The following is a 21,107-nucleotide window of genomic DNA, read 5'->3' as shown; positions in this document are numbered from 1 at the left end:
TATTAATAGATGAGGTCCTGAGGGTGGGGCCCCGAGATGGGGTTAGTGCCCTCATGAGAGAACTTGTTCACTGTCTCTCATGAGGACAGGCAGGACGGTATCTGCACAACAGGAAGAGGCCCCATCAGGAACGCCCTCCCCACCTCCCCAGGTTGGCATCTGATCTCAGACTTCCAGCTGCAGAACTGTGAGCAGTAACTGTCCGCTGGTGAGGTGCCCCGGTAGGGGTGTCTGTCACTCAGCTGGAGCTGCCTGAGCCGCAGCCTGGGCACTCCCACCTCCCTTTGTTACTCGGAGTGCACGGCAGTGGCACGTGGTGGGCAGCATATCAGGAGTCTGATAAACTGCAGTTTGAGACCGAAACCGATCATGGTTTCCGAGACCCTGGGGGATGCTGGCTGTCCTCTCACTGGGCATCTGTGTCCTGCTTTGCACTAATTGGCAGGAATTTAGTTTTGAGCCGTGCACACACGTGCCCAGGATGCAGGCTTAGAGGCAAAGAGATGCTCTGGGATGTGCACGGCCAGAGGGTGGGATGTGGACAAGGCTCCTGGGGACACCTGATTTGCCATCTCAAGATTCTCCCCCAGGATCCCTGGGGCGTGGGCAAGGGGAGGCCAGGCCCCACCTCATCACAGAACTGTTGACACCTTCACTGATGTTCTCTTAATCCCGGATCACCAAGAGCGGGACTGTCTTAAAAGTGGAGACCCAGGTCCAGGAGCCCTGCTGAACGCCCTCAGTGCCCACGGCTGGGTGAGATGACCACACTGCTGCTCACATGTGCGTGCATTCCCCGTCACCCTCCCTTGTTCCTTTCTCCTCCATCTCGTCCTACCTATCCTGCCCACTCCTGGCCTCCCAAGTCTGGGGGTGACCCAAGCTCCCCACCCCCACCTACAGGGAGGGAGTTAAGGTAGCAGGGGAGTGTGACCTGTCCTGGGAGCCCCGGCTGCCCCCCCGTCCACCTCCCAGGACCCTGCTCCCTGGCACAGACCCCAGGTGGCAATGGGGCACAGAGTCAGACCTGGCCCTAGTTCCCCGGTGGAGTCGGGGGTATACAAGCAAACGAGCCCCAGACCTGGAAAATGCCAGAAAAATCAGGATACTGCCTTGGGACACAGCACACAGACTCAGTCAGGACCCGGCACCACCCGGGCCTGTCCTGGATCTAATCACAGAGGAAACGTGAGTCCCAGAGAGACAGGGACATCGGGGAGCAGCCTGGTGGTGTCCAGGGTCAGCTCCTAGCTCCATGCGCCCAGCACCCTGGCCACTGTTTGTTCATGGTTGAAGGACCCTTGGCCTCGGGTGGGAAAGGCCTGAGTGGGCACAGGCATTTCAGGCCTGGGCGTGGGGGGAAGTTGGGAGTGTTGGGGGCCCGCTGGAGAGGCTGCTGTGAGGGCGGCAGCTGTCCAGGGAGCTGGAGTGGCGCCCCAGGGGTGACCGACTTACGCAGGGAGCAGGTCAGGCCTTGGGCCTGAACACCCAGGGCTGCTCTAGCCTGGGGAGGGGCTGTGGTGGGGAGGTGGGGGTTTTGGCTTTAGATCTACACTCTGGGATGCTGGACATGTCTCCGCTAGCACCCGCCAGTCCTGTTCCGCATGGAGCTGAAGGTGGCAGGGGACCCCCAACCTGTCTGGCCCTACCAGCCTGGGTCACAGCCATTTCCCAGGCCAGCCGTGTCCTCCGAGGCCTTCGGGTCTGCGATGGATACAGGGCCGTGGCCAGGGCAGGGCAAGGCCAGGGCAGGGCCGGGATCCCACCTTACTCCGTCCTGATCACACCTGAGTGCAAGGAAGGCTCAGGGAGTTTAACCCCAGGAGCCTGAGCTCAGCTCCGAGCAGGGAGAACCCTGGGGCCCTGGGTGGCTGGGTCTGCTCCAGTGCCAGCCTGCTTCAGCCTGGCCAGCATGGGGGTGGTCACCCTGCATGGTGACAGCACCCTCCTGGTGCAAGGCTCAGGCCCAGAGGGACTGTGGGCCCCAGGCCCTGGTCCTCACCTCGGGTCAGGCCCAGCAGTGACTCCCTCCTCCCCTTCCTCTCTGTGACCCCTCCAGTCGTCCACCCCAGGGGCCAGAGGCTGCACAGGCAGGTCACGGGATGCTCAGAGGTCAACATCATCCCTCATGGCCCCCACCTCCTCCCTGAACAGTCCCTGCCCCCGAGCAGTGAGACCCCTACAAGTGCTTGCCCTCTTGGGTCCTCAGGGTCCTGGGCCCTGCAGGAGCCAGCAGAGAATGGTGTCCCTCCCCTCTGAATTCTTTACTCAGATGGTAAAGAATCCACCTGCAACTCAGGAGACCTGGGTTGAGAAGATCCCCTGGAGAACAGAATGGCAGCCCACTCCAATTTTCTTGCCTGGAGAATCCCCATGGACAGAGGAGCCTGACAGGCTACAGTCCATGGGGTCACAAAGAGTTGGATATAACTCAGCGACTAAGCACAGCACCCCCTCAATCCTGCTGCTCCCAGGCCACTCCCACCCCCACCCTCTCCAGGGAGCCACTGGGGTGGGGGTCACACCTCCTCTCTGGAGCTGGGTGCTCTCTTGGAACACCAAGTTGAATTAGTTCCAGGCGCTGGGCTAGGGGCTGGGCCTGTGCCCAGCTGTGACTCGCTGGGCCTCGCAACCCTGGCCTCCTGGGCAGAGTCCACCACCTGCTGTCCTAAACACAGGGCCTGTCCCTGAATCCCTGCACTGCCCTAGGCACCTACCCCCGGGGAATGCACCACCCAGAAAGGCTCTGGTTCTGACACAAGCCCGCTTGGAAGGGTCTTAGGGGTCTTCCAGGCTCAAGGACCCCAGGGACCCCAGGCGGACCTCGTGGATCTGGGGCGAGGGGAGAGCCTGGGGCAGGTGGCCCTTGGCTTCACCAGATCCCCTGTCAAAGCCCAGCCCTTGCATCTCTCCTGAGGAACCTGGGGTCCGGTGGGGTCCTGTCCAGGCCCTCAAGGCAGGGGCTACCCCAGGGTCCCCAGAGCACCCCTGAAGGACAGGTGACGGTGCCCCAACCCCTCCCAAAGCTGCCCATGCAGAAACTAGCTGTGTGACTTTGGGGAGCCCGCGGCCGGCCCAGCCCAGACTCCCGTCTAACTGTCCTGGAGGGTCTCAGAGAGCCAAGGAGGGGCTGGGGGACCCTGGAGAAGCAGAGCACCCGGCAGAGCTCCCTCCCAAAGAAAGCGGGGTGGTGGGGGCGGGGCTGGCTGTTCCTGTCTGCAGGCTGGGGCTGAGTTGGAGCAGGGAAACAGGCGGGATGGTGGAGGGACGATGGGGAGGTGGGAGTGGAGGACGGGACACATGTGGTGGTGATCAGGACACGGGGCGGGGGGCAGACCCAGGTAGAGCTGAATGGTGCAGGCGAAGGTGCCCCTCCTGCACTTCAGCACCCAAGGCTGCTTCTAAAGTTCCCCCACCCCTACCCCGGTCATGCCCGGCTCGCAGCAGTCTACAGCCCCGCCGGAGACTGCTGTTTTAGTAACTGCAGGTGAGGGCTCGGAGGGCAGGCTGCTCCTTGAGACCCCCGTCCCCACCCTGACTCCCCTGCACGGGGTTTCCCAGGCAGGCAGCTAGTGGTAAAGAACCCACCTGCCAATGCACGAGACATTTAGAGGTGTGGGTTCAATTCCTGGGTTAGGAAGATGCCCTAGAGAAGGAAATGGCAACCCACTTCGGTATTCTTGCTGGAGAATCCCATGGACAGAGGAGCCTGGGCTACAGTCCATGGGGTTGCAGAGAGTCAGACACGACTGAAGCAACTTAGCACACAGAGGCCTGGCAGGACCTTCCTCTACTGGAGGGGCCTGGCTTTGCCCCTCAGCACCCCGCCCCCGGAACCCAGGCTGCGGGTCCACTTCTGCTCAGCTGAGGGGGAGGGGCGGAGGGGGCGCCCCTCTCGCAGAGACCCCAACTCTGAGCCCCGCCTTCCCCTCCCTGCAGCCAGCCTGGGGGCCACAGCTGCCAGTGGTGGCCCCTGCAGGATGGGGCGGGGGTCGGTCCGCAGGTCTCCCCCAGGCTCCCCGCAGGGCGGGCCAGTCTCTTGCATGCTTCGGCTTGTGTGAAACAACAGAGTGTTGCTCAACCTCACAGGGGCGGTCAGGCTGTTGTCGGAGGAGCTTAGGGAAACACGGGGCCAGCCCTTCCAGGCAGTGCTCTGACCCCTTGAGGCCCGGTCTCCTCACCTCCTTGCAGGAGGCCGGCACCCACCCAGGGGGAGGTGCACACCCCCGCCCGTCCCCCACTAGATGTCTGGGAGCAAGGGGGGCGTGGACCCTGACAGAGCCTCCCATGGTGGTGAGGGGTCCCCGTAGGCCAGGCCGGGTCCCAGCTGGACAGGCAGCTGGCGACGGCACGCAGGCCAGGAGCCCACCCGGCCGCCCCAGCTCAGCTGCGGTTCTGCCCACCCCAGCCCTTTGTGGATTCTGCCGCTTGCTGGAGATGAGCCTGCGGTGTGACAGCCCTGTTTGGCCCCTGCCCCCTACAGGGCATGGCCCTGAGCTGGGGGAGGGCGCTGGTACCTTGCGTCCATGTTACAGACCAGGACGGGGCAGGACGCTGCCAGTGGCCCAAGCCCCGCCTGAAAAGCGCTTTTCCAATCTCTGCACTGCTGCCCTTTCCAGGCCAGGCTGTCGTCAGCCCTCTGAGGAGGAGGGACAGGGGCAGGGGCAGGCGGGCTGGGAAGGCGCGCCACCTGGCCAGGCCTACAGGCCCTGAGCCGCGCAGGAGGCCCTCAGACCCCTGAGTCCGGCCTTCAGGACCAGGCGCCCCAGGTGCTCAGGAGGGGACCCGGAGCTGCCCCTTGGCTCCTGGGATGAAGGCGCAGTGAGCTGTCCCAGGACAGGGCAGGGAGCCCCAAGCTCCAGGCCTTGGAGGGTCCAGGTGCCCTTCTGCCCAGAGCCCTGCTCCCCAGGAGTCCTGAGATCTGGCTTAGAGGCCATGAGGAAGGTCCCCTGGGAACCTGGCTGCCCCCGGAAGGCGTGCCAGTCCTGGCTCTGCTCACCTCCTTGGTTGCCCCTCCCCACCAGGAGAGGCAGGGGGTCGCGGGGGTGCAGCTCCTTCGCCCACATGGGCTGAGCCCCTCCTCCCCGCCAAGGCCGCAGCGTGTGAGGCTCTGGTGACTCACGGCTGTGGCTTTATTCCCCTGGAGAACAGGAAGCCCACAGCCCTGCCCGCCCACTCACAGCCTGCCAGGAGTCGGGCAGCAGCGCCCCCGCTCAGCCTGCAGAGGCTGCCCTGGGCCAAGTGAGTGGGGCCTGGAGAGGAGCCAGGCAGCAGGGACCCAGGGGCATGCCGGGGGGCAGGGAGCCCTGCACTGAGCCCCGCTGCACCCTGCCCTGCGCCCCCGCCTGTGGTGCAGGGAGGGCACAGCTCACCTCCCCAGACCCACGACGCGTACCCCCCCCCCACCTCCCTGGCAGTGCTGACTCACCTGCAGCCTTCACCCTCCTCCTGCAGCCCCAGGAGCCTGTCCTAGGCCCACCCCGTGCCCTGGGGGGCTGTTCCTGGGGCACATGGATGCCTGCCTGAGCCCCCCAGCACCTGATGAGTGCACCTGGCCCAGCTGGAGAGACAGGCTGGCCTTCTTGGCCTCCAGCCTCTTGGACCCAGTGCCTGCTCCCTTCTCCCCCACCCAGGACACACCTTACCACCTCTCCACACACCTGCAGGGGCCCCCGCAGGTCAGGTCCTCCACTCTGGGACCAGTGATGGGGGTGGGGGCCACAGGCACCGAGCAGGAGAGGGAGCTGAGGGAGGGAGGGGTCTCCACACACGTGGTCTTCAAGATGGGGGGCTCAGGTGATCTCAGGACCCCCAGGAACCCCAAGCTGGTTTCCGGCACTGCCTGCCCCCATGAGACCTGTGAGCACAAGGGGTTCATGAGAGGCAAGACCCGTAGCTGCCTTTGGGCAAAGGTTTGAGAGAGAGAAACTCCTCCAGGGCCAGGAGAGGGGGGGCTCCCTGAGCTGTCGGCTCGGAGGACTGGCCCCTTCCAGTTCCCCCACTGACTCACGCCCCTGCCCCTCAAGGCTGGTACTCGGTGAGGACAGCACCATGCCTCAACCCCCTCCAGCCCCCATGGGGAACAGGAGCAGAATCACCTTGTGCAAACCAGCAGCCCCTGCCCCTCCTGTGGGCCCCCTGGCTGTTGCAAGGGCCAGCCAAGTGCACCCAGGCCCTGTGCTCCTCTGTGGGGTGGGCAAGGGGCCCTTCCCCCAACAGCCTGGCAGAGGCCATGCTCCCCCTCTTTCTCGGTGACACCCCCAGGGCCAGCCAGTCCTGCAGACACCAGTGCAAGGTCTCCATGCCCACCCGGGGACCACAGGGGTCTTTCCCATGCAGGATTCACACACATACACACGACGTGTGTATATATGTGCACACACAGCGGGTCTCCAAACACCATGTGCACACAAGAAGGAGGTCCCTGGGCCCAGCACACAGGAGGACTTCACCCTGAGAACAAGGCCAAGGAGGACGGAGACTGGGGTTTTGCCAGGAGTCAGGGGGTGGGACTGCCCATGGGGACCAGGTTCCCCCCTGGGGTGATGGAATGCTCTGGAAGTACATACTGGTGATGATGTAAAGTTACCAAACTTCACTCTATATTTTAGGTTTTGTGTATTTTATCACGATTAAAAAACCCCCCAAGTTGTAGGGTCCAGAACACAGTGGGGGTCTCAGTGCCAGCCTCCCAGGTCCCAGGGGACAGGGATAGTTTCCTCCAGGCAGACACAAGCCACCCTCGGCTGAAGGCGAGGACCTGCCATCCACTCCTGAAATCCGAGGGATGCGTCACTGCAATTACGTCAGCTGCAGTCACTGGCATTTCTGGAGCATTCGGAGGCCCCAGGCCCACTCAGGAGATGGATGTCGTTTCCTGCCCGACATGGAAAGAACCTCCGGGGCTGCTGTTTTAGAGAAATAACAGTCCCAGTGGAGCAGGCAGGGAGGGGCTGGTGCTGACTCAGGAAGGTGCTGAGCTTGCATTCAGCTTAGGGAAGCCCCCAGCCCTGCCCTCCTCCACCTCTGCCCACACAGGGAGCTAAGTGAACTCTTCACCTGGGCATGTGATCCACCTGGGGTGGATTTACCTATCACTTCTGCACTCAGTCTGACAAGACAAAACTACATGGCCTTAAGAAGCGCCTCTGCTGGGCTCACATCCACTGGTCTAAGTGGGTGAAGTCCTTGGGTTCCAGCTCTCCTCCCGATTCTACCCAGGGAATGCAAGCGAATGCCATCTGAGGTCTGGAAGGATGTTCTGTTGCCAGCAGGCAGAGCAGATTTCAAACTCATTTTCCACATGCCTCATGCATAGTCCTTACGTCCTGGCCTCATTCACAAGCCTGATTTCTCTCCCAGCTGCAGTTTCAGCAGTGGATTATTCTGAAAGCCCCATCTTTGTCCTGACAATTTTCAACCTCATGGACTTTGTGTGCTAACTCAAATCACTGCACCGTGAGGGGAACACTGCAGATTCACGACCCCGGTTCAGGGCTGGGTGAGGAAGGAGACCCGCAGATACCAGGCCACCGCCCCCAACACACTACAAGGGAAGCGGTTCCGTCCGAAGTCCCTCAGGCTCCAGTGTGAGTCCCTGCAGGCATAGAAGCACCTCCCTTGAGGCTGACAGAGCTAAAGTGCTGGGTGTTTACTGAGACAGCTATTTGAGGAAAAGGCAGAGAAAAGCAACATTTCTCCCAGCTTCCTGCCAGCCCCCTCAGCACATGAATTATTTCCAAGGGCTTAGTTTGCTGGTCCTTTGCCGAAAGACTCAAGTTTATTTTGCTTTTTGCTACCTCCCCCCTACCCCGCCCCAGGATAATCTGAGGCTAGGGTATGTTGTCAACCTTGGTAAGTGACCACGGCATGAGCTTGAAGGACATATATCCCCCGATTAATAATAAATGACCAGAGCCAGCGTCTGGAGGACGCCAGTCCTCAGCCAGCCCGCGGGGCTCCAAGACGGAGCGCTTCCGGCCCTGGCTTGTGCCCAAAGTCAGCAGAGCTGCTAGAGAGGCTGGGGGCCTGTGGGCAGACCCGGGGAGGGAAGCCTGAGAATCGGTCTCTGGGGCGACTGCCCAGCACAGAGCATCCCGTCCCACCTTCCAGGACCCTCCCAGGAAGATGCTTCCCACCTCCCCCACCCACCCAACCCAAACTTCTCCGGTCCCGGAAGCCCGGGAAAGTTGAAGGGCGCGGGTCGCGGGCGCACCAGCGGCCTTCAGCACCGCGGACAGCTCCGCGCGCCGACCCCACCCCCCGCCCTCCCTACCTGTCGTCGTTCTGGAAGGACTGGTCGCCCAGCAGCAGGTCCCGGAAGCGGTACCGCGGAGGCAAGGGCAGCACCTCCGAGTCCAGGTCGCTCATCTTGAGGCCGGCGGTGTCCAGGCGCGCGCCGTCCCCGCGGCCGCCGTCCTCGGCGCCGGGCTGCCTGCGGGCACACGCCAGCGCCCCCTCAGCCCGCGCCCGCGCCCGCCCGCGCCCAGCGCCCCCGGCCCTCCTGGCCCGCACGGCCCCGCCTCCCTCGGCCCGCCCTGCCCTCGCAGCGCCCCCCATCCCCACGAGCCTGGCCGTGCAGCACAGCCCGGGCCACTGCACCTCTGCCCCTGCAGGGCTGTGAAGCCCACTGCAAAGCACCTTCAGGGTGTGGGGGAGGTTCACCACCGCCCACATCAGAGGCGGGCACTTACCCCACCCCTGGACTTCCACCAGGGCCACGGAAGCCCTCCCGGCAACCCCCACATAGACTGCCTACTCAGCCTTCCTCAGGATCCAGAACACTCATCTCCCCGTCAAAGACCCCCACTTCCAGACCCTCAGGCTGCTGGGCTCGGGCCAGGGGTGGTGGGGTGCATATGACAAGGAGGCTTAAGAAGAGGCCCTTGTCTGTGGTCTCCATGGGGCCAAGAGGCTCAGGTGGGATCAGAACCTGGGAGGGGGTGGCAGTGGGGACGGCAGGATCCCTCTGGGCCCCCAACTGCCCTTTGCCCAGTATCGCCAGGACTCTGGGGCCAGAAGCCCCTGTCCCCACCTGGCAGGACAGAGCAGAGGAATGGGATCAGACCAGGTAAACTGCGAGGGCCCTTGGTGGTCTGCAGTCTTCTGGGGCCTATTTGTCTCCTGGGGCACCTGCCCCTTCCCGCCCCCACCCCACATCCAGGTGAATTTTGGCTGTGGTCGCCCTCAAGCACCAAGGCTCCCAGTTCCTAACCTCCTGGGGCGACAACCTCAGCAGGACCTCTCTGCCCGCCACGCAGAGGCTTGCTCGCCAGCCCCCACGCCCCATCATCACCCAGTGGGTGCTGCACACAGCAAGGCAGCTGCATAGCATTAACTGAATGCCCTGGGGAACCTTACGTCCACGGCGCAGGCGGGCAGGGGAGGCGCAGCCACCACTGCAGGTGGGAGGCTAGGGCAGACCCCTAGCTCCCGCCAGGTGAGCCCAGCCCCAGGCCACCCCTTGGTGGTGCCCTCAGCCCGCGGTGGGGAGGTGGAATTCTCTCCCTGCAGCCTCCACCCTCTGGGCTGAGCCCTCACCCAGCTCTTCTAAGAGTCAAGACCCCCGGAGGGGGGGCAGTATATCAGCTGACCCTTTGGTGGTGGACCCGTGATTGGGCCTCTTGGGACCTTCAGAGGCACTTCCGCAATGGCAGACCAGCTGGAGGGCACGGGGTGGTGGGTTCTCTGCCCTGTGAGGCCCGTCCCTGCCAAGGGGCAGGAGTTGGAGGGAGGAGTCTGGCTCTGCCCCTGGACAGGTGCAGTGCTCCACTGACCATACTCATTCCCAAACTGAAAACTCATGGACAAGCTGTGTGAGAGGCTGGGAGGCCAGGCCACTCACCTGGAGCACGAGGTCCACGTTGTGGGGGGGGGGTTGGCGGCAGGCACTCTGGTCCCCTCCTCTCCCTCCTCAAGGCAGGAAGGGCAGGCACATTCCCTGGGAACCCCACTGAGCCCCTCGCCCATGCGTCCCGACCCCTGGACAAGCAGCAGGCAGGTGTCAGCCCCTCATCCCACGGCTTCAGGAGCTGCTCAAGGGCCATCCCGGGCCCAGGCTGCGAGTGGCCTTGTGGACCCAGCATGCCTGTGTGCTGTTCTCCAGGTCACAGGGTCAACCCCGAGGATCTGGCAGTGTTTGTAAAACAACATTTTCCTAATCGCATCAGCGTGGCTGCATGTTTTTCCTTAGTCACAAGCTGGTGGGGCCGTGGGCAGGCGCAGGCAGGCAGGGGAGCCGTGTGGCAGGAGGTTGGGCTTGTGTTTTCTTGCCTTTGCCCCCTTCTTGCCGACCGCCTCTTTCAACGGCAGAACCCCAGAGCTCCCCGGGCATGGCCGCCTTTGACCCCTTCTCCTCCGGGGGTGACCGGGAATGCGGCCCCTCCTCCCTCGTGGTGCGGCCGGAACACCGGAGCCTGGAGGGAGCACACAGCGGGGAGCAGACGCCCCACAGGCCTCGCAGTGTCCTGCCTCATTGCCCCAGCAGAGCCGAAAGCCCACATGAGCCTGAGTGTGGGGCCCACCAGGCCCCAGGGCTCCTGGAACGGTGCCCCTGGTAGGAGGGACATGGCCGGGCAGCTGCTCCCCGTGTCCAGGGGCCTGCTCAAGGCCTGTCTCTAAGCCTGAAGGCTTGTGTCACTGAGAGCTTCCAGGCAAGTGGGACTTGGGGGTCCTGTCCCCGCCCATGCCTGCCCCCACCACAGCTGGGATGGTCCAGGTGGGGCGAGGGCGGGCCACCTGTGTCTCCTCGTCGTCCCTTTCCTCTCCTCCTCACAGAGTGACTGAGGGGCGGAGGACCTGGGGAGGAAGTCCAGGATCCCCAAACCACGCCCGGTGTCTTTTCTGTCTGATGGCTACACAGAACGCAAGGCTTCCATGGCATAAAGAAGGCATCCATTTCCCTGGCCCTCAACTGCCCTCAGGACAAGATGAGGAACTTCATCGCAGGACTCACTGACCCCCACCCCCCGGAGCCAGGGCAGAGCACCCCCTCCCAGACAAGGCCTTGGGGGACTCTCAAGTCCCCTCGACATGAACCTGCCAGGCCCAGGAAGCTGCCCAGGGTCCTGATGACTGAGCAGGGCTCAGTCCTGCCCCTTTAGTCCATGGTGGGTGGCCCCAGGGAAGTCACCTGACCCCTCTGAGCCTCAGTTTCCTCTTTCATAAATGAATATCCTGAAGCCTTCTACCGTTATGAGGCGATGGCTGAGATGGAATGAGACAGCAAGTTTGAGGTGGTCAGTGTGTGTAATCCATGTCAGTTTTTAATTTGGGGCTGGTGAGCCAGTTGTTTGGCCAAATTCCTGTGGACAAAGGCCCTGACCCCAAGCGTCAGGTTCCTAGGACGGCCAGCTCCCCATCCCCATCTCCCCAGTTCAGCAGGAGGCCCCTTTGGGGGCCTTTTGGGATGCTGACCAGGGAGGCCAAGGCGATAGGAAGCTCACTCCCAGCATATACAGAGCAGGAAGTCACCTCCCAGTTTGGGGCACATGAGCTCGGGCACCCTGACCCTTTGGCCCCAGGGGACAGACAGCCTGGGCCACAGCACTGCACGCTGTGGAAGAGGCCCAGCAGGTGGGGGTGGGGAGGCCAGGTGCACCTGAGGCAGAGCCCTGCTGTTTCCCACCAGGGCTTTCCAGGGGATAGTGGTGGTAAAGAACCCGCCCGCCAACGCAGGAGATACAGGAGACGCAGGTTTGATCCCCGGGCTGGGAAGATCCCCTGTCGGAGGGCATGGCAACCCACTCCAGTATTCTTGCCTGGAGAATCCCATGCACAGAGGAGCCTGGAGGGCTACAGTCCATGGGGTCACAAAGAGTCAGACACAACTTAAGCAGCTTGGCATGCACACACTACCCACAGGTGGCCAAGGGGCATCCCTCTGAGGGGCAGGACTTCCACTTCTCTCCCCTCCCAAATTCCCCTTCCCCCACCCTGGTTGGTCAAGAAGAAAGCACGACTGAGGAGGGTAAAGTGGTCAAAAACCTCCTTCTCCCACCAAAGGCACCAGGCCCTGGTGGTTGCCTAAGTTTGCCACCTCAGCCAAACCATGCCAAAGTACAGAAAGAAACAGAAATGATTTTGTTCATTTCCCTAAGCGGACCCAATCCCATCACCAAAGTCAGGTGCAGACAACACAAGGTATTGATACAAACGAGGAGACCTCCCTGAAGGCTCTAAGTGCAAAAATCCTAAGTAAACTGTTAGTAAGTGGAATCCAGGAGTGCATTACAACACCATACCACCAGCATCCAGGAGGATTTACCCAAGTGTGATGTACTTCACAACGCCAAGGAATTAAAGGGGAAAATCTATATGATTTTGTGAGCAATTACAGAAAAAGGATCTGTTAAGACCCCAAATCTGTTAGTAAAATTAGATATAGAGGGAAATGTTCTTAATTTGATTAGCAAAACCAACAGTGGAATCCTGGGGGCATTCCCACTCCAGGGGGAACACAAGACTGTCCGCTGCAACAGGCCCAACGGGCCTCCTGGGTGCCCACCCAGGAGGGAGACGAAGGGAGGTGTGAGAGGAGGAAGACGGGGGCTCTTTCTCTCGTCAGCAGCAGCATCCCCATTTGCTTCAAAACCCCAAGAGTCAACTGAAACCGATCAGAACAAATGAGAGCTTCTAACGAGGCCGCCAAACCAGAGAGCGCCGAAGGTACAAATCGAGGGCAGGAGCAACGAGGCGGCCGCAGCATCACGAGAGGGAGCTCCTGCCCCATTCTCCCTGGGCCTACAGGGTCGCTCGGAGAGGCCGCCCACCGCTCCCGGCACCGGCTAACGGTGGGAGGAGGTCGCGCTCCCAGCCCTCGACAGTCCCTTACCCAGATGAGGGCGCAAAGTCAATCAGCACACAGCCATTTCGAGTCTGACAAACCGTTTCCAAGATTTACACTGAAGAATAAATACACAAGACCGGCCAGGACGGGTGTGAGAGCAAAACAGAGAAGGGGCGGGCCTCGCCAGCTGTCAGGGCTAATTTATAGCCTCAGCAGAGGGACCGGCTGGAGCTTGGCATGACAGAAGACACAGAGGAGGGGAATTCAGGACGAGAGGAAGGCGATCTCGGGAGGGAAGCGGCCACTTTGGGCTGGGGTTGGAACGAGGGCCACTCATGGAATGCTCACGGCGTCCTGGGTGGTGGGGTTGGCGTCCCCTCATTTTGCTGATGGGGAAACAGAGACACAGAGAAGTGAAGGAACTCAGCTATCCAGGCAGGCCCAGCCCCGGAGCCCAGAGACCCTCAGGGGCGATGCCATCCGGCCAGCCATCAGCTATAAGAAAAAATCCACTTTTCAGCCCCAAACCGAGGAGGAGACCAGAAGAGAACACAGAGCAGGGATGTCTGCGGTGGAGAAGGCCTGTCGTTTAGCAGAACAGATGTATACATGCTACGTGGGAACAAGACACTTCCGTTTCGCAGGGAAGAGCAGCGACAGAAATCAGGTCAGTGCCCGGATGCCCGGAAGTCGCCCAGGAAAGACAGACGGGCAAGAGGAGGCCAAGGACAGAGAGGTGGCCACTCAGGAGACGCCACAGAAGTCCAGCTCTACACGCGTGAAGGGCTTCCTGCCCTCCTGGTCATTAGGAGACTGCCGGGAGCAGGAGCTCCGCCCCTGGCAAAGGTCATGAGGAAGGCGGCTCGGCATACGCAAAGGCGGGATCGAGCCTCAGGAGTCCCCCTGGATATTCTCGAGCGTCTACCCCCAAAACCAGAGTCTGCCTACTTTCTGCTTTGTGCTCTCACCTACACCTCTGACTTTACGGCTGGGGGGGGGGGCTGTCCCCCACTACCTCTCTCTAAAAAAAGAGTTAACTTACAGCTCCAGTTAATAAAGTTCCTGGGCCTGACAGTGTTTCAACCTACAAACTCCTTTGGAAATCCTCTAGCCTGCCTGAATAGGTTTTTCCGGCCACATGTGATTGCTCAGAGCCTCCCAACTGTGAGAGGCAGGAGATGTTCTAAACTGTCTACACACAGATTCCTTTGAGCAGTTAAAAGATTGATTGGAAATCGTATTGGTGAAGGGCTTTTCACTTGTTGGGCCAATGTTTGCTGCCAGGTCTCCATATCCCTTACCTGCTGTGTCCCTGGCAGTGTGTGTAACCGTGGACCCTTGAGTTAATTCTTTTCTTGATTGAGCCCACCTCACCTTTGCCCTATAGGAATGCAGCTTTGTCCAATGCTTTTTTGGAGGCTGGCGCCTGACTTTAGAGTAATCACCTTTAGAGAAAAATAAGTTTCTTAAAATGTTAACAGGCCTCTGGGCCAGAAGATGATGCAAATCACCTAAACTTTTGCATAGGATAAGTTTGCAGGAAGAAAGCCTGGCTTATTGCATGACTCTATCCCTTCCCCCATTATCCTCTATGCATAACTTAAGGTATAAAAACTACTTTGGAAAATGAAGTGCGGGCCTGGTTCACCGAAACTTGGTCTCCCCATGTCGTTCTTTCTCTCACCTTCTGGCTGAATTATTCAGCCTCTTTTCTCCACTGAATTTCCTCACTGAGCTATCCTTATTTCAGCCTCTTTTCTCCACTGAATTTCCTCACTGAGCTATCCTTATTTAACCACTCTTTACATCCTTAATTAACGTTTAATTAAGCAATTGTTTCCTGATCTTCGCCGACGCCGTCCCCGCTTCAAATTCCCTGGATCCAGCGGGGCTGGACCCCAGCAGGAGACAGACCAGCGAGTACCATAACAGGGCCAGGGGGACTCCAACTGCAAGCCTCCGCCCCGGACCCTTCATCTACCCCAGGGACACTGGGCCCCCACCCCGCCTCAGGATGACACCTTGGACGGCCCGGACGTTCGCGACAGAAGACATATCGCCCTGTGAACACAGTCCGCTCCAAGAGAACCCCAGGGAGACAGGCTTGCTCTGCAGGCCTGGCTCACACCACGTGTGTAGGCTGTCCCCACCGCATGGGGACAGTTCCAGGGAGCTGGGGTGGGGCGGGGATTCAGGCCTGCGCCTCATCCTTGGTGCTGCACCAGGAGACATACTGAGCGGGACTCAAGTTTATTGGACCTGAGAAAAGCTAGAGACCACCTGCCTCCCCCACACGTCACTGGGTTGGAGCCGCAGCCCCCGGGTGGGTCTCTGGGGAGGAGGGGCATATGACCTCCTGGGACAATGTCCCTCCCACCCAGGCTCCTGTAGGCAGGAGTCCAGACGGCTTGGAATGCTCAGGTCGACCCACAGTGTGACTGACGGATGCCCCGCTGGCTCAAGGATGTAGTCCTTCTTCTAAGATGCATCCTTCAACCCTGGAGAGCCACGACCGACAGGGATGGCGGATGTGTGCGTGTGCAGAGGTGTGCATGGACCGGTGTGTGCACGCAGATGTGCAGATGAACACACAATGTGCATGTGCACACACACACGTGTGTGTGTACCCCACGTTCACACTGCCCAGCACCCAGGAGAGTCCTCAGACCCTGCAGCACCACCAGGGAGGTGGAGGGCAGTCAAGCACTGGGCTCGGTGCCCAGGGAAGCAGAAAGCCGCCGCCACTCTCTGCTGACCACGACAGAAAAGCTAAGTGCTTCCTCTGTCCTGTAATTAAAAAGCCAGAGCTGCTCAAGCTGCCCAGCAGCTGGTGGTGGTCGTGGGGGGAGGGGGGGCGGTCTCCGGGAAATATCCACCCTCTCACTAGGGGAGGGGGCTTCGAGTCAACGCTGAGGATGGCCAATCACCACCCACTCTGAGGGATATCAGAATCCAAAGTTGAAAGCTCAAAACGCATCGTTGAGCCAAGTTCAAGCTCTGGAGCCACCAAAGAGACTCCTCCTAGCAGCTTCTCCCGTGCGCCAAGCAAGCCCAGGGGACATGAGGAGGGGCCTGGCATCCCTGTAGACACGGGGCCTCGGGCATGTCCATCACCTCCCCGCTCCCTGGCCTTCCCCAAGCCTCGGGCCCACCCTCAGGACACGGGGAAGCAGAAGCCATGGGGACTGCAGCGCCCAGCCCACCCGGCCGCCCACCTGGACTGGGGCCTGCCTCTGTGGAGGGCCCCTGCTGCAAGTCCCCTGAGTGGTCGCAGCGTGCCCAGGCCCCTCGGGGCCAGGCAGTGAGTGCACGTCCAGATCACAGGCCCAGCACTCGCCACCTGGCTGCCTGTCCCCTGGCTGGATGTAGGGTGGCTGCTGGTGGGGGCAGATGTTGGGGGGACCACAGACAGGCCTGGGCTGAGCGGGTGGGGTCCACCTGCAGGTGGAAAGCTGCCCTGCCTTCCCCATTCCCACGGCTGCAGAAGGCACCGCTGTGTTCCTGCTGAGCCCTAGGCCCCACGGCTGGCATGGCCTGCAGGGGCACCTGGGCCTCATCTGGGGGCTGGGGCCCAGATAGGGACACCCTGCCCACACAGGACATCTCATAACACAGGGCCCTCTCCTTAGAGCCCCGAGTCCCTGAGAATCTGATCCCTGCTGGCTTCCTTGCCCCCCTCCTCCAACCTGCCAACATGTTGGGGCTCCCCCTCCCCACAGCCTAGGGGCTCCCGTGTCTGCCAGACGGGGTTAAATTCTGCGTTCACCCGGCAGCCGGGGCCTCTTCCTCTGGTTTGAGACTCTGAGCTTTTCCCAAGATCAGACACCTGCCAAGAGGCGTCCAGCAGCGGCCTCCGGCCCGGAATCCGGGTCTCTGTGAAGGCGGCTGAAGGCCCAGGCGGGGCCTGTCTTGGGGTGGAGGCAGGAGCGGGGTTTCTGGTCACGTCATTGTCAACATGCGGGCAGCATCCAGGCCCGCAAGGCTGGCACCGCAGGGTGGCTTCCGGGCCTCATTGGCCCATGAAGGACAAGCTGACCACAGCCAGAGAGACTGCAGGAGGAACCTAGGAACACACCCCTCCGTGGGAAGTCCAAAGCACAGGGCAGACCTCCTGGGACAGGCCTTCCCAGGAACCGCAGTCCGGAGCGGGCCTTCTATCTCAAGTTTGAACTTGCTGGCAGCTGGTACGGGCCAGACGTGCCCATCCCTCGGCTCTGCAGGAGGAAGAGGTTTTGGCAAACGTGGCTGGCCCACCCGAGCACACAGCCTGGGAGAGTCCCCACGACTCCTTTAAAAACACCCATGTCATCAGGCGCTGCTCCTGGGCCACACTGCCTGCAGGCTCCACCCAGAGACTCCACGCACCCGGGAACAGCCGGCGAAGCCCCACGGCCGCGGAGATGGAACAAGAAACCTCAGGGGAGAGGTCACAGTTCAGTCACGAGACCCTCTGAGAAGAGGGGAAGTTGTGCTAACAAGGCTGGACTCCTGCCGCGCAGGGTAACTCAGGGTTAGTCAGACTCTCAGACGGGCCTCCCTGGTAGCTCAGTTGGTAAAGAATCCGCCTGCAATGCAGGAGACCCTGGTTCGATTCCTGGGTCGGGAAGATACCCTGGAGAAGGGAAAGGCTACCCACTCCAGTATTTTGGCCTGGACAATTCCATGGAGTGTATAGTCCATGGACTCACAAAGAGTCGGACACGACTGAGTGACTTTCACTTTCAGACAGGCCGGGACACCCACGTGGACAGTGGTCAGAGCCATGCGTGAGGACACGGTGACACCCGCAGCCGCACCTGGACACAAGCAGAGTCCTGTGCAGGTACCACCCCCCCATCCCCGGCTCACTCACCTCTGCCCACCCGAGCTGCAGCCAAAGGCAGACCCCCGAGTTCCCTCCAGCCCCTACACCAGGAAGCTGGCTCTGGCTGGACAGGGCTGCGTTGGACCTCAGGCCTTTTCCCACAGAATCTCGGCCACTTCCGGCTGCCCTGCAGGCACGCCTCCCTAATATGGACCTCCAGCCAGACATGGACCCTGGCGGGATGCCAGCCCTGGATCCGTGCCCTCTGCATCAGGGCCCAGAGGGTCCCACATTGGCCCTGGGGGGAGTTCAGTCAGGAAACCCTCCAAGGAGAGGGGAAGTTGTGCTAACAAGGCTTGACCCCTGCCGTGCCAGGGTAATTCAGGGTTAGTCAGGCTCTCAGACAGGCTGGGATACCCACACGGACGGTGGGCAGAGCTGGGCATAAGGACACAGGTGACAGAGACCGGCACCTGGACACAAGCAGCGCCCTAAGGCTGCTGGCAAGAGGCGGGCACCAGCCAGCTCTGGGGCATCTGGGGGTGCCCTAGCCACTCCCTCTCCCACCTGCAGGGCAGAGATGTCAGGACCTGGGGATGGAGCAGGGCTGGAAGGACAGTGCCCAGGGACCGCGGGGGACAGCCGAGGCAGGGGACCCCTGGGCACAGAGGGGAGGCCCCGGGGTTCAGACAGGGAACCAGGCACCAGGGCCAAGACGCCTGCGGCCTGGAGTCCTCCTGGGACCCCCCATACCAGGCCTCACAGCCTGGGGGCAGCCCGGGGACCAGGCAGGGCCGGGGGTCAGATGGGGGTGGAATGCCCCCCACTCCCCACCTGCACCCTCCCCCACCTCCTCTCTCAGAGCTGAAGCCCGTCTCCCTGAGCTGCTGGCCTTGGCCACAGGCCCCACTGAAGCCCAGCCAGGTTTCCCCCTCACCCGGCCTGACCTTCCCTGCAGGGGTCCCCACCTGGCCTGCCTGATGTGCCCTCAGCCCTGGCAGCCACCCCAGATGCCTGCAGCACAACTGGGAATCCTGCAGGGACAGAGGCCAGCTCCGGCCAGGGGAAGGGCACTGTCCAGGGGGAGATGGAGGCATCCGGGGGACTAAGCCCACCCAGCCTAGACCTCAGGACGCAGAGCCCCCGCCTCGTCTGGAGCAGGCCGTCCAGGACAGCGGGAGGAGTGGGACACTGGTCACCAGGAAGATGGGCGACACCCTCCCAAGCAGGGAGATGGGCAGAGGGGCAGTCAGACCGTGATGGTGCAAGACCCTCTCGGGGTCACCTACTCTGAGCTTGATGGATGTTACTTGGTTGACCCTCAGAGCGACCCAGGGGAGGTCCAGACTGTGCCTACTTCATGGGGTTAATTTTGCTTCCCAAGGACTTCACCGGGCGGCCTGCTCTCAAAGCACTGGCCTCAGGCTGTACCCCCAGGACCCCACAGGTGCCAGGCTGGTGTTGTCCCTGCCGAGGGACCACCCTGACCCTGGACATGTGGCCAGAAGCCTCCGCTCCCGACCCTGGTCACTCAGCACACACGGCCCTCCCTTCAAGACCATCCGCTCCATTCCTTACTTGACAAGTGGGGAAACTGAGTCCCACAGAAAATGGCCACAGGGCTTGGCCTTGAACCAGGTGTCCACCCCTTCTCTGGCCTTAGAACGGCGGACCGAGTGGGGGCCAGAGGCCAGGGTGTTGCTGAGCTAGGGAGGCTCGTGCTGGGCAGTGGCTGTGGCTGACCTGGAGTCTGGCTCCTGGCCGAGGGTGAGGAGTACCTGTGAGTGCCGACCCTCTGGGGGCTGGTGGGGTCGGGGGAGGGTCCCAGGAAAGGGCCCTGGGGCAAAGCCCCTTGGGATGGTCACTGCTCTGCCCTTCCAGGGCCCCCGCCAGCGCTGTACCCTTGGTGCTGGTCAGCAGGGGCCACGTGGCACCGTGGATGTACAGGGAAGGTCACCTCCCGGCCACCTGGAAGGCCCTGCTAGTCAGCCCTCTCCTCACACGTGGACAGAGAAGTGACTGGCCGGCGAGCACCACGGGACCAGACCCCACCCCTGCCCTTCGTCTGACAGCCTGCCTGCACCCCACACCCCACGCCCCACGCCCCACACGGGGCTCTTCCTAGGAGGAGCTGCCCCTGGGAAGCGGGGAAACCCCACTCCCCCCCAGAGCCTTGCTGGCCTGGGCCAGGCCGTCCCACAGGCTCCTTCCCCAGGCCAGACCAGAGAGGGGGCTGGGAGGCCGGCACAGTGCCCGGCCCCTCTGGCACAGAGGGCATCCCAGCTTCCTGCCTGCAGCGTCTGCACCTCCCGGTGCCTGGGAGATGTATGTAAGCCTGGCCACGCCGTGGCCACCCTCCATCAACGGTGCAGACAGAGAGTCTGGGCACCTGCTGGTGATCTGAGTGTAAGTGCCCAGCGTGCTGCCACCCGGCCTTGAGGGGCAGCCCTCTCCCCCACGCTCCCCAGGCTCCGTAGGGACGTAAGCTCACCGTGGTGGTGGAGGTTGGGGGGAAGGATGGGGGTAGAGGGGCAGGCGGCTAGGGAAGTGGGGATTCTGAGGATGAGGGGTCCTGGGAGGGTGGCATGAACTCCATCTGGGGTCCCTCCGCATGGGCGGTGGGGGGGCCCGGCAGACCGTACCTGGGGGCGCACTGGCCGTCGTCGAACACGAAGGTCCGGTTGGTGTGGCCCCCGCCTTGCACCCCGCTGTAGACATCTCCTGGACCCCTGCGCACCCCGTCGTGAAGCGGCATTGGGCTGGCGGCGGCTGCGACTGGGAGGCAAGGGACACACCGGGAGCGACAGGAGACTTCTTCCCCTCCACCCCTCTCCCAGAGCTGTGCCCTGAAACATTTCTCTGATTTCGGTGGGGGTGGGAAAAAAAAAAAATCGTGTTCCAGGGATGGTTTCGGCGCCGGTGCGGGCGCGCCCCCTGCTGGCCATGCCGGGAACCGCGCGAGGGACGGGGCTGTGGTCCCTCCGCGTCCCATCTGCCGAACAGCCTAATCCTGAGACCCTGAGACCCTGAGATCCGGGGCACAGGCTCTTCAAATGCTAAAAAAAAACCCCAAAATCCCAAAGACCACCCCCCACCGGGGGCAGGGTTCCACGGTGGGAGGCGCTCCCAGGGGGCTGGGGGCCTCTGCGCGCTTCACGGGTGAGGATGCCTGCGCAGCTGACCCTGCCCGCCTCTGGGGCGGGAGGGGCGGCCGGTCAGCATCTGACCCGCCCCCATCTCTCCTGCGCCCCCCTCCTCGCCCTCCCCCAGCCCTCCACGGCACCGGTCACTCCTGCAGACACCAGCCCACAGACCCCGTGTGTCCATCCGCATCAGCCTCACCCCTGGGAGGCCCCTGGGCCTGGAGAGGGAGGGGAGGTCAGAGCGCTGGAGGCGGGAGTGAGCGACCCGCCCCCCCCCCCCACCAGGCCTACGCAGTGAGCCCCAGCCCCACCCCGAGCATCTTGCAAACAGGCAGAGAGGCTGGGCTGCACCCTGCTGCAGCTCCACCACCCA

At 62.1% G+C, this 21,107-nt stretch overlaps 1 protein-coding gene across 3 annotated transcripts in view; it reads right to left on the bottom strand.

Annotated features, from left to right (window-relative positions):
* KCNT1 (potassium sodium-activated channel subfamily T member 1) overlaps window positions 1-20,454 on the bottom strand; it is a 79,276-nt gene extending 58,822 nt beyond the window's left edge. Inside the window, exons 1-2 of one of the 3 annotated variants that reach the window (XM_024999625.2) lie at window positions 20,234-20,454; window positions 8,276-8,434 (exon numbers count right to left, since the gene is read on the bottom strand). In XM_024999625.2, coding sequence (XP_024855393.2) covers window positions 8,276-8,434; window positions 20,234-20,346 — 272 coding nt within the window. In that variant the 5' untranslated portion in view covers window positions 20,347-20,454. Of the gene's footprint in view, window positions 1-8,275; window positions 8,586-20,233 lie in introns of those variants that run through there. The other 2 variants (XM_024999631.2, XM_059891873.1) reach the window with 2 other exon arrangements.
* Window positions 20,455-21,107: the final 653 nt, after the last annotated feature.

This window comes from Bos taurus, chromosome 11, assembly GCF_002263795.3.
Source record: "Bos taurus isolate L1 Dominette 01449 registration number 42190680 breed Hereford chromosome 11, ARS-UCD2.0, whole genome shotgun sequence".
Lineage (NCBI taxonomy): Eukaryota > Metazoa > Chordata > Mammalia > Artiodactyla > Bovidae > Bos > Bos taurus.
This window is presented reverse-complemented; position numbering and strand designations above follow the sequence as displayed.